The 12700-nt window shown below is 37.5% G+C and overlaps 2 protein-coding genes across 2 annotated transcripts in view; both read right to left on the bottom strand.

Annotated features, from left to right (window-relative positions):
* The window catches only part of LOC145492238 (uncharacterized), a 213475-nt gene that overhangs the window by 135084 nt on the left and 65691 nt on the right, over positions 1-12700 (bottom strand). The window contains 2 exon segments of the mRNA XM_081471595.1: positions 11854-12114; positions 12518-12700. The exon segment at positions 12518-12700 is cut by the window's right edge and continues 63 nt beyond it. Of these exon segments, the coding sequence (XP_081327721.1) occupies positions 11854-12114; positions 12518-12700 (444 nt within the window).
* On the bottom strand, positions 263-7550 carry LOC145492545 (uncharacterized). Its single transcript, XM_081471997.1, has 8 exons — positions 7381-7550; positions 6823-6878; positions 4840-4988; positions 4327-4461; positions 4031-4046; positions 3271-3310; positions 1641-1763; positions 263-1427 (listed from the first exon to the last, which is right to left on the bottom strand). The coding sequence occupies exons 3-8, from the start codon at positions 4964-4966 to the stop codon at positions 1395-1397; spliced, it is 474 nt and encodes a 157-aa protein (XP_081328123.1). The 5' UTR covers positions 4967-4988; positions 6823-6878; positions 7381-7550; the 3' UTR covers positions 263-1394.

Below are 12700 nucleotides of genomic sequence, written 5' to 3'. Positions count from 1 at the left end.
TTGTTCTGCAGTGCAGGTAGTACCTGATAACATTTTGATCGCCACTGTAATTGTTCCGTCTCTCCCTCGAAGCTGTGAAGCTTTTCGTTACGCCACTTGTCCAAAAGCACCCTTACCAATTATCTTTTCAATGATTATATTTTCTCTTGGAACTTTCCATGAACGAGTTCCTGGGTGCAATGGAGCATATTCATTTATTTCTGAATAAGGTAATATTTTCATTTTCATTTCATTTCAATTATTTATTCCATTCTAAAATTACAAAGATAGATATAAAGTAGACAAGTAAGAGGAGAAATGGAAAAGGGCAAAAATATAGCAAGCTAATTAGATGCCCTTGTTTAATTGACAATAATAATTAGGGTAAAAAAGTTAACTTAACATAGGAGAGGAAGAGGTATGAATTAATTAATACTGAGCAAAATAATACTGGAAGAGTGTTTTTTTAAAACGTTTTCTAGTTGCTAAGTTACCTATAGATAAAGGAAGGTCATTCCAACAGTAACAACCAATAACAGTGGGGCTAAATTTCCTTATATTTATTCTGGAGAAACCGGGATTTAAGTGTTGTAGGGATCCACTTCGAGTAACGTAGTTATGTTGCTCAGATACCAGAGATAAGGTGTAATTAGACGGTTTTTCATCAATTAAGTAGTAATATAATAGCTGGCAGGTATATAGTTTAACAATGGCAGGAAGCTTAATACGACCAAGGTTTACATAATGGGGAGTAATAGGATCACGAAGTGGCACATTGTTGATTATACTAAAAACTTTGTTTTGTAGTCTCACCAATTGTGACAATGGAGCCTCGTAATTATTACCCTACCGTACGTAACCATAAGTTAAATAGGGATATATAATTGCATAATAAATACTTGTTAGGGATTGAGATGTCACATAGGGTTTTAGTTTTGCAATAACATTTACACGTTTGCTAATTTTATTACTTATATAATCGATATGGTCGTGCCAAGACGGTGAGCAATCAATAATGAGACCTAAATATTTAACACTGGAAGACTGTTCTAGGTACCGGTCTGCTAGTTTAAGAGGGATATGTAAATTATAATTTCTGTTTTGTCGTGGTTGAAAAACCAGGTATTTTGTCTTACTTAAATTCAAGGTTAATCTGTTTGAGCATAACCATTCATAAATAGCAGGCAATTCAGAGTTTATTCTATGTAAAAGTACGTCTAAATCTTTACCAGTCGCAGTTAAAGAAGTGTCATCAGCAAATAGTCTTACGGAGAAGTAGTTGGTTGATTTAACAATATCATTAATATAAATTAGAAAAAGAAAAGGACCTAAAATCGACCCTTGCGGTACACCTGAGCTTATTAAAAGAGAACTAGACTCGATACCATTAACAAATACCTTTTGTTTCCTGTTGCTCAAGTAAGTCTTAAACCACTGATTTTCAATGCCTCGAATACCATATGAGTCAAGTTTGGATAACAGAATAGAGTGATTGACCGTGTCAAATGCTTTACTTAAATCAAGAAAAATAGAAACCGCATATTTTTCTTCATCCAGGGCTTTTGTTATCTCATCCATTAATTCTACCAAGCAATCAGTTGTGGTGCTCCCAGATCTAAAGCCATATTGATTAGATACTAAGATTAGATACTATTAGATACTATTTCTGGGCCTGTTCCTCCTTGGGACTGTAAAACTTCAACTAAGGCCATGCATTGACTTGAAGCATGATGGTTAGTAGTTTTAACGTTTTCCTTGCTTCCTTCGATTTCCACCTCCTCGTTCTGAGTTTGAAAGGAAAAATCACACTCCGGTTAGTCCTATGGGTTTGGGGAGGGAGTGTGTAAGTTAGGTGGTGGGGGGCGGGGGGGGGGGGGGGGATTGGCAAAGGCTTCTAAGCAGAGTTTAAACCTTCAGGGTGTACAAAATATCGAAAAGCTCCCCTGGGGAGTGTTAATTAAATTTGTATTGTATTGTATTGCATAGCATTTCATTGCATAATTACTCGAGGGCGGTGAAGCCGTGAGAGAACTTGACTCATCGCCAGTCCCCTCGCGGCCTCGCCACTCGTGTTCCCCGCCAAAACGAAAGCCCTCGCGCTATGAATTCTAACAAGTGTCAACAGGGCTTTGTAGTGAATTTTGAGTAATCCATCTTAATTGCTTAAGGCCTATAGGCGAATCTTTGTTTACACTTTTTGCCTTATCAACATATGCTTGTCGCTATCTGATGACGCTAATAAAAGAAAAACTTTAAATATTGAAAAGGCATAACGGTTTCAGTTATCTCTGAACATTTGAGCCCGATACACGGAATGGTTTCGGAGAAATTCTCTTCTAAAAACTTGAAATTTTATAGAGAAATGTATGGCTCATTAACTTTTTTGTCACACAGCAATTTCGCAATTTTTGATAGCTGATATTTCCTTCAATATTGCTTGCAAAAAGCTGGAAATTGCACAAATTGCTCAACTTAAGGTCATTCCTCACATTTGCATTGCGCATCCTTACTGCGCATAATTTATGGCGTCATTAGCGCGCGCTCGTGCACGCGCATATTGAAAACATGAGAGATTTGCGTTGATATTGAGCTCTGTCAGTTGAAAAATGGCTCTAGCTCACCAACGAGCACGGGCACCCCAATTTTTTTTTCCAGGCATTGTAATCATCTAATCATAAGTTTTGCGTGAGAAAAGACTGATCTAATTTCTATTGCTGAAAATTGAATAAATAAGAAACATAGCAGAAACACTGTGGTCTTTTCTATTTTGCAGTCGGTAAGCACGTCAAGAAATTTGGTTCAAATTTTTAATCAAGGATTTAGCTTTCTGTCTGAATCAAACTTAAAATGTTTATTTGTGTCCGACACAATGTACTGACTGTAGTTTAAAGCGTGTTCTTCTGAGTCTAGACTCACAAAGATCTTACAATTACTGGGAATGCGTTCTTCTAATAAGCATCAAATAATGCCAAAATGGGGCATTTTCAATGCCCCACTGCTCCTTAATGAGCATGGGCACCCCTTTTTTTTATTTCCAAATTGAAGCTATCATATGACAAATATTCAGTGGACAAAGTTTGAACAAAAATCTATTGTCACTTTTATTTCAGAGGAATTACCTTAATCAACTTTTTCAACTTTTGCATTTAGTTCATATATACGGCCACGGCTTCTATGAGTCAAGTCGTATGCTAATGAGGAAAAATGTAAACAATGACGTCAGCAAAGATTCGCCTATTGACTGCCACTTTAAGAATTACATGCCGCACCTAGTGTTAACTTCAAACTTACAAGTTGAGCTCCCCTTTCCCCCAGAGCAGCTTTATCCAATCTAGAACAGAACAACAAATTCGACATCAGGCGCATCATCTTGATTTTTAAAAAGTAAGGCGAAGCAGGTAAGGATGGCACAGTAAACGTTATGAGACGGCTCAATTGCAGCCAGCGCCCCGGCATCCAGTGTGTATTGGGTTTGTTGTAGATTCACGTCCTTTCTCAGAGGGTTCTCCTCCGGGTTCTCTGGTTCTCCTCCATCCACAAATATCAACATTTGTTAATTCTAATTCCACCTGGAAACAGTGGAAGACGAGCCACTACTTGGCTGTTTCACTCGGCTAAATTCCGTTTTTAATAAGTCGGAGAAGTAATAGCCAGTTACGTCCACGGGAGCAGGCTTCCTAATGACGGGAACTACTGTAATTACTGTCCTTCTAAAGGCACCAGCATACTGCAGTATAACGTGTAACTACGAAATCCGTTCATATTGATTAATTCATATAGCTTCCTTCAGTATAAGTAGTCTAAGCGAAATTGACTTTTCGTCACCATGTCAAAACAAACACTATTTAATGGCCATGTATGCTTTGTAGTTCACGTAATTCATTAGCTTCTATTAGAAAATGTTACATTAACGACTAGAGGCATATTTTAGGATTTTAGACCTTTCGAAGTACTCTTCGTTTGTTTTCAAATTGATGACACTACCAGAACGGAAACAAGTTAATACAATATGTTAATTCATAAGTAAATCTAGAAGTTAAAGTCGACTTACCGATTATCTCCTTGACCTAAGAAGGGTAAAATAGGAAGAATCATTAAATCATAACAAATCTTCAGGATTATACAAAGTACCTTACTCTCAGCCTGCGACAAATGCCAAGATTATTAAAAAAAAAATGTATTTAGAGAATTGCAAGGATTTTGGTTGCGTCTTCTAGTAAATCTTACTTAAATCCTGAACAGAGAATTAAGGTTAAACTGCGACCCAGTTTAATCATATGCAACTTCTCTTCGGCTAAGGAACTATAGCCAATATGAACGTGATAGTAAAGGATGCATTTTACTTACGTTGCCGGTGCTTCAGTATCATGTAGGTGATAAAAACGGTTAACATCAGGGCGAGAATTGCGATAACTGTTCCATATATAACGTCTCTATTGACTTCTGCTGGTTCAGATGGCACAGGTGTTGAAAAATCTAAAACTGAATAAATATGCAATACATTTAATCCTAGAATGTAGCAATATGATGGCCGGCAAACGATGAAGGCGACGACTGTCGTCAAAGAAAACAAAGCCAAGAAAAGCAGTGATACTGATTTTCCTTTGAAGACTCCTGAGGTAAAGTTGGCCTTGTAAAGAAGTAGATGGAAATTTCGAAAAATACTGAATAGGAAACTAATAGATTTAAAAATACGTAATCAATACATAAATAAATAAATAAATAAATAAATAAATAAATAAAAAGGACAATGGATGACTTGAAGTTACATGTAGCTACAGGTTCAACTCCATTTCTAATTCGAGGTTCATATATAGTTAAATGGGGCTCATATATAGTTTTAATGTAACAACAACTAACTTTTAATAAGTCCATCAGCTTGTACTTGATTGACTTCAAGGTCGCCCATCTTTCCATCTTTAGCTGCCTCTGATAGCAACGCGTCTACCTCACTTGCACCCACACTTTCTTCAAATGTGATCTCCATGTCCGCAATGACGCTTCCTTCTCTATAAAAATAAACAAAACTAAATAAACACAAACAAAGAGAATACATGGTTTGACATGCAAGGTACATAAAAGCTACAGCACACTGTTGTTTAATCCACATGGACCAACTAGTAATGGGAAGTCAACTCAAAAATAATGGTGTTGCAAATGGTCTGGATATAATAGCAGGCCAGTAACTATTTTAAAGAAATGGACAACAACTTTAAGTTTAAAACAAGACATGTTTCGATCGTTCAACAATCATCTTCAGTTGTGAATTCGTTTACAAGTTCGGTTGAATTAATACAAGCAATGGCGTATAAGTAAAACGTGATACAATTCAAATTTTCGAAAATATTAACGTACAATTTTAAGAAGCGCGAGACATGGAATAACACTTGCGCGAGCATTACACTTAATACAAGGAAGGAAACTGTAAAAAAATAAAAATAATTACAATGATTATGACACAAAATGTTATGAAAAAATAAATAAATAAATAAACCGGTACTAAATAAATGTATATACATAAATAATAATATCAGAACGAGAGAGTTAAGTCAGCATGTTTCAGCTTCTTATTTAGAGTGGGATTCTCCCATTTGATGTGCATTGCTTCCTTCAACATAAGTTGTAGTTTGTTGGATGTACAAGATTTCTCTCACTTGACTGTATTTCCTTAAGATTCCGTAGGCTCTACTTCTAGATTACAGCTGTCTCAGACGAGGATTACACAGATTTCCTTAGACTCGCTCGATACAAAATTTCAAAATGGCTTCTCCAGCTAAACAGCAACATTCACGTGTTCCCAAAGGCACTTTCGGTCTTAAACAATGACGTCATCGCGCACAGTTGGATGCACAATCCACAATGGAAAAGCAGTTCTTATTAGCTAAACACCGACATGCCTGGGATTGCTGCAAATGCTGACATACGTGCGAGTTCTTGTACCTGCTCAGATGCTCATGAACGCGCGTCGAGAGATGTCGGCTAGCCTCGCCGATGTAACAGGCATTACATCCTGCACACGAAAACTTGTAGACAACGGGCGAACGGAGATTGAGAGGAACTGGATCCTTAACACTAAACATACTACCAACTTTAAAAGAAGATGATTTGCTCCTATGGTTGAAGGTGCTACTTATTTTGAAGATTAGCCCACCAGGGATCAAAAGTTGTCAAATTTATTTGAACTAGAGTTTACGCGGCTCGTTCCGTCCGTGGTTACATCGTAGTCAACTGAAATTAAAATAATCGCGAGATAAATTACTATTTACAACATTCTAAATCGAAGCGACAAACGATTTCGAAACTTACAATTTGTGTTCCTGAGTCGTTAGATCCCTTTAATCGCTTTCTTGATGTTTACGCTTACGACTGTTGATGACTTGGCTTCGAATGTCGTTACATGATGAATTTCTCCTTTTAAAACTTAAGTCACATGACCTGTTCTTCCCGATTTCGCAATCACCGACGATAATGAATTCTATTTTTTTTTTTACGCGCGACTGAACATGCAAATCAGAAGAAAAAGTTAACTTAATTCCGATGTTGGTACAATAACACTGAACGAGTTTGCGTAGCCTTTTCTGTGTTTCTCTAGTCAAGGAGTCTACATAGGGTAACTTAAAATAATCAGTCGAGATGGCTTGCTGAATGGCGTTGCAGTTTTTGTCATAGCTTGAGGTATAGACTCAAGGATCAAAATGCTTACTGCTTATTTTCGCGAAATCGGTCTACACGTATATAAAGTAATCCTTAACTCAAGTAGCAATGCTCAATGTAAGATGGTTGGCTCTTGACGAACGACTAAATACAAGTATAGTGGTGACAGTAACAGCAAATAATAATTACCTCAGTTTTGTCACCTTTACATCTTGGACACCTGAGTCCTTGAACTCCTCGTTTACCTAAAATAATTTAACAGTATTAACACCGCATGTAACACACTGAAAAAAGCACAAGTGCTCGGCCCCCCTAGCACAAGTGCTAGCGGAACCGAGCAAACAACTGAAACAAATAATTTAAATTGAACATAACATTGTTATGAATCCCATCTGGCAGGAGGCAAACCAGTTGACTATTTATAAGCGAGGCCGAGGAGTTGAACTCTGGGCTACCGAGAAACAACTCCAGGTAGTGGCAAGAGCGGGACTCGAACCTGGGACCGCTGGATTGTGAGTTTGACACGCTGACCACTCAGCCACGCAGCTTCCTTAAGAGACACCACACTGCATTTCTTTTTTTTTTTTTTTTTTTTTTTTTTTTTTTTTCACAAGTATTCTGAATTGATCCAACTCCACTCAGCTGAGTGGGGAGCAGTTTTGGGAAAATTCCCAAATATCATTCGTAAATATACGATACAAATCACAAATACAATATGTTGAGTCCAAGTCAAAAAATAGCACTTACAGCATCCTTTATTTTATTGACAAAAAGTTGCGTTGTTGGATTCTCCAAGTTTTCATACTCCGGTTTATACTCTTCGTTAAATTCAATTCCAACTTCAAAAGTATTCTTTACCTCTTCTGTTAACAGGAACAGAACCAAAGCAGCGTAAATATTAAAGGTAAGTAATATATAGATTTAGGCAAGCCTAAAAGCGCAATAACTGACGATAAAGGAAAAAGAGAATTAATTTTTCTGGGATCAGAAACTCAAAAAATGATCAATTGTGAGCACGTAATTGTTCAGCGTATGGTTTTGCTATATTTTCCAGTTAAATTTTAACAAACTATACCCAACAAGCCTAACCAAGATTGTAGAAATTACGTACGCAATATTTCAGAGACTTTCCAAGAGACGATTGTACAAGGAATATGTCAGAAGAAAAGTCAACAACGCGCCAGGGGTTAACTTGGGCCGAAATTTTGCCTTTCCGAGTACTCCTTCCTTTTCCACCAGAGAAAGGACGTGACTTGAGCCCGCGATCCAATCGATAAACCAGTAAATGGTCAGTGGTCAACTTTAAAAAAAACACGCAACATCCTAAGCCCGCGATATAGTCAAGTGATACTGGTCAGCGGATAGCTTGTTGTGACAGCTGTCAATTAATAGCGTGGACGCCCATAATCAAAGATGTAGCTATGGTAATGGTGCTAATCTCTTAGTTTTGAAGGTGTTTGCGAAAGGGACGTACGGACACTCAGGTGACAACCAACATTTTTCAGATCAATGGGTTACCAAATATTCTAAGGTGTGGGGCTCCGCTCGCGCGCCTTCGGCGCGCAGGAGCTTGTATGTATTACACACATCCTTACCAAAGTGAGTCCTCAAGAAAATTAATTCAGGAAATACAGGTACATGCTTTACGTGTATGTACGTGTACCTGAACACAACCCGTGCTAAATATCGTATACATACTTTAAAAAAAAAAAACAGGTTGTCATCTTCGTTAAAACAGGTTGTTAACTTCGAGTCTCAAAATCTTTGCAATAGTTCCAATGCTAGAAAATGTTTTGAAATACATTTGCCAAACTGTGGGCGACCCTCTTACGTTTTTACGTGTCTTTCAAATTACTTTGATTAATTTTAAAAAATTGTGCTGTAAATAAAGATTAAACAAAAGCACATATCGCAGCGCTCGACACAACTATGCATTGTGTAATAATAAAGCTGATATGATTATAGTAACCACCAATGTGACTGTCATCAGCTCTTACTAAACCTTTTACTTTTTTGGTGTTATGCACAATTATATACATGTACATACATCTTTTTAGATTTCCTTCCATCAATAACATGTACATTTAGCTCTCTTCAAAATCACGGTAAGAGGTTGTAATGGCTAATCAAGGTAATACAAGGCATAACACAATGTGGGACAACACATTTAACTGTCCCATGAACTTGACATCTGTAAACCAGGTTAAGTAGATGTTTGGTTCGCTGTTTAACTTTGCCAGACATACATGTATAAACGAGCACTGTGTACTTGTGCATCAATCATTTACTGAAGTTTGAAGAAGTGACGACTAGTGTCCAGTAATAACTCCATAAAAACCAAAGAATAAGAATAACGTACCGTTCTTGTCGCAATTTGTCCCTGTCTTTCCATTTTCACAAAGACAGACGTATTGTCCAAACTTACGACAGGATTTCTTACCAGAACATCTTTCCTCACACAATCCACCTATTAAAATAAGGCCAATTTAAAACCATTAAAGAAACACAATCAAACATATTTATAACATTCCATCACAATGAAGTTAAGAAAACACACATTTCAAAACTGGTTCCCTGTTTTCCATGTTTAGAAGCAGAAACAGAAGTTTAACGTTTACAACGGCATGGAATTACTTTCCAGACAGCTTTCAGAGATCTGCCAAACATTAATAAATACCTGTGTGACAAGATGCATTTACGAAGGCCCGTTACCTAAATCCTGGTCCTATTCTCCATACAGACGGGAGGATAAAAAAAAATTATCAAACAGAAAACATTTGCTGGTTTTCTAATTTTTTCCTCGTTTTCCATGAGCGACAGTCAACTCGGCTGCGTCTCGTTGACTATTTGCTCAAACTTGGGCTCGTAGTCTTATTGTTAAGGTGTCCCGATACAGTTTTAAAGGTCAAAATTAAGGATCTACCAAAACTGCATGAAACACTTACCTGGAAAAAATATAAAAGTCGCTACAGTGGCATTTCCATAGGGGTTGCTTGCTTCACATTTGTACTCTCCAAGGTTGTCCACCTTGACATTAAGTATAAGCCATGTTTTACTGTACCATTTCTTGCCTGTGCTGACATGAGTCCAAGAAACATGTGGAGTCGGTGTCCCAGATACATTACAGTACAGAGTGACATTTCCACCTTTTGTTACGTTAGTGTTGTTCTTCAAGGGTTCAATTGATGACGGGACTATAAACACAAGATGACAGAAATCTCAAATGGACCATTTCTAGATTGCATCATAAATGCTTTGTCTGTCAGTGAGATGCGCCTGCAGGGAATCGTGGTAGTTATATTCTTCAAAACAATATCCAGTCCAAGATGATAAAAACAACTTCCATGATTGCGTGCAGGTGGATCTGACAGAGGGAGCTGGCCATTGTACTTACACTCCATAACATCTTCGGAGAACAAGTAAAACTACTTGGTCTAGCTAAAATAATTCGCCACACAAAAAATAAACTACATACACTACAATTAACACTAACTGCCATTTGTGTTGTGAGTATTACTACAGTGTATAGGTAAGCATTGCAAAGGTAACGTAGATATTGGTAATAATAATAAAAAAAAGAAGACGAAAAAAAAAAAAAAAAAAAACACCAGCTACCAATTACCTACCCAAATTACTAGTAAGCCAATCAGAAGCTGTGTCTTCTGTCCTGCTATTCTGCGATATCAAGTCACTGACCTAATATGGCTACAATACCATGCTAGCTAGCTAGCTATCTAGATAGATAGATAGATAGATAGATAGATAGATAGATAGATAGATAGATAGATAGATAGATAGATAGATAGACAGATAGATAGGTAGATGGATGGATGGATTGATTGATTGATTTAAAAATACCTAATGCTAATATAATGAGAAATATTTAAAAGCTGCTTTCCACGAATGCCGTACCTTACAGTTCTTCTTTGAGTAGTCGTTTGAATTGCCCAAGGGACCCTGCTTCCCTTAAGTTACAAGGTAGACTGTTCCAGAGAATGGCGCCACTATAGCTAAAGCTATTTTTGTGATAGTCTGTGCGCGGTAATGGAACATTGAGTTTATTCTCAGAGTCCCATAGGTCATATGCAATTTCTCGCCTTCAAATTTAGAACTGAGATAGTTTGGAGCCAACCCGTGCAGAGACCTGTAAACCATCGTAGTTCTTTGAATTTGCTGCTGGCAAGCTAGATTTTTCCAGCCTAGAAGTTTGAACAGGTGACCAGCGTCTTTGTCATAGTTCGAGTAGGTCAAAACACGGGCTGTTCTATTTTGTAGCTTTTATACCTTATCCCGTAAAGTTATCCCACAGTTTACCCAAACAATATTGCAATAGTCAAGGTGTGGCCGTATCAAAGCTTGGTATATTAAATCTAAGGTCGCCTGAGGGACAAGGTGCCTTATTCGTTTTATGGCCGCAATACCAGAAGCGACTGTCTTAGTTACTTTCTCGATATGGCCACTCCAATCGAGTCTGTCATCGATGGTCACTCCAAGTGATTTTGCGGTAGTGACCTGGCTAACTTGAAAATCATTAATTGCAAATCTCGGGGACTCTGTGAGAGTTCTTAGCTTCTGCCTAGATCCGATAAGCATGAATTGGGTTTTAATCATATTTAAAGTGACTTTGTTTGCTCTCAGCCAATTGTGAACATTTTCTAAATCTTGATTTAGGCGCAACTAATATTGTCTACATTATCACCTGCGTATGTATGGTGGGTATCATCAGCGTACGTCTTCGGTTCACAATTTGATACACAATTTGGAAGATCGTTGATGTATAACAGAAGTAGTAGTGGCCCTGAAATGGTCCCCTGGGGAACACCACAATTTAATGAACAGCTTTTAGAGACCGACCCGTTGATGGAGCACATTTGAGTACGATTCTCTAAATATGACTTAAATCATTGGTGCGCGTTACTATATATGCCGTAATTTCTTAATTTTGTTAAAAGGAACTCGTGGTCAACTGTGTCGAAGGACTTTTTTAGATCTAAGAAAACAACGGCATTGATTTTTCCGCGGTCAATGTTGTACGCCCAAGTGTAAATAACTTAACTCTGTCTTTTGAAAATTCGTAAAAGTACGCGCGCGAAAAATGTAAAGTATTTGTCCCGTTGAGATATCGTGATTTAAATAGGGAACGAAACAATAAAAAGCAACGCAAGAATGTTACACATGCATGTGATCAACAAATCACTAATAAAAAAGAAACAAAATTACCATTGACAGTAACAGTAACACTTGCACTTTCTCCTGTTCCCAAAGAGTTGTTAGCCACACATTTGTAGATGAACCTTCCTTCAGGTGCAAAGTTCTTGGTCCACATTCCTGATGTGTCAAAGATAGCAATGTCATTCTCGAACAGCTGATATGATGTCACAGATGGAACAGCATCAGCTGAGCAGTTAATGCTGATAACGTCACCACGACCTGCTTTGTTATCAACTGCAGATGTTTCCAATTGCACATTGTCTGGTGCATCTGAGGAAAAAACACAATTTAATTTACATATAGTACGCTACTGACAGGATCTACCATAACTGCAAGAATTGTTGTCTAAGCGATGAAGATGAAAATCAGAGGTCACTTAGCAGTACACGTACATTTAAAAATGTTTCCTTTGAATAAGCAACATAAGATGGTGATGTCATATTAGGCGGTTATTATGTCATGATAGCCAACTTGCATCTTGCATTTCGTGATGTTTTCCACCAAAGGACAGAAAACCAAACTCTCAAAAGTAATCAAAATCAAGAGAACGGTGCAATTTTCTACCATTAATAAATTAATCTGCACTTCAACATAACCATTCCAGTTAAACAATATATAAAATATATTATTATATACCAAGTAACATAATAGTCTGAAACAACCTTTCACTTACACTGCACTTCAATTGTTGCTGTCTGTGATGCATTGCCACACAGATTACTGGCTTCACACTTGTACTCTCCAGCTTGACTTCTGTTAATGTTTGTGATCACCAGCTCATGCTCATTAATAATCATATCACCCACAACCTTGATCCAAGACACCATTGGTGGAAGAATCCCAGATACATTACACA

Source organism: Orbicella franksi, chromosome 7 (genome assembly GCF_964199315.1).
Source record: "Orbicella franksi chromosome 7, jaOrbFran1.1, whole genome shotgun sequence".
NCBI classification, from domain to species: domain Eukaryota; kingdom Metazoa; phylum Cnidaria; class Anthozoa; order Scleractinia; family Merulinidae; genus Orbicella; species Orbicella franksi.
Note: the sequence above shows the minus strand (reverse complement) of the source record. Positions and strands in the feature narration are given on the sequence as shown.

Coding starts and splice junctions, on each gene's coding strand:
- LOC145492545 (XM_081471997.1), bottom strand. CDS start 4,966: ATGGAGATCACATTTGAAGAAAGTGTGGGTGCAAGTGAGGTAGACGCG. Junction 1,764..3,270: donor GGGAAAGGGGAGCTCAACTT/GTAAGTTTGAAG, acceptor TTTCAAACTCAG/AACGAGGAGGTGGAAATCGA. Junction 1,428..1,640: donor GAGGAACAGGCCCAGAAATA/GTATCTAATAGT, acceptor ATGGTATTCGAG/GCATTGAAAATCAGTGGTTT.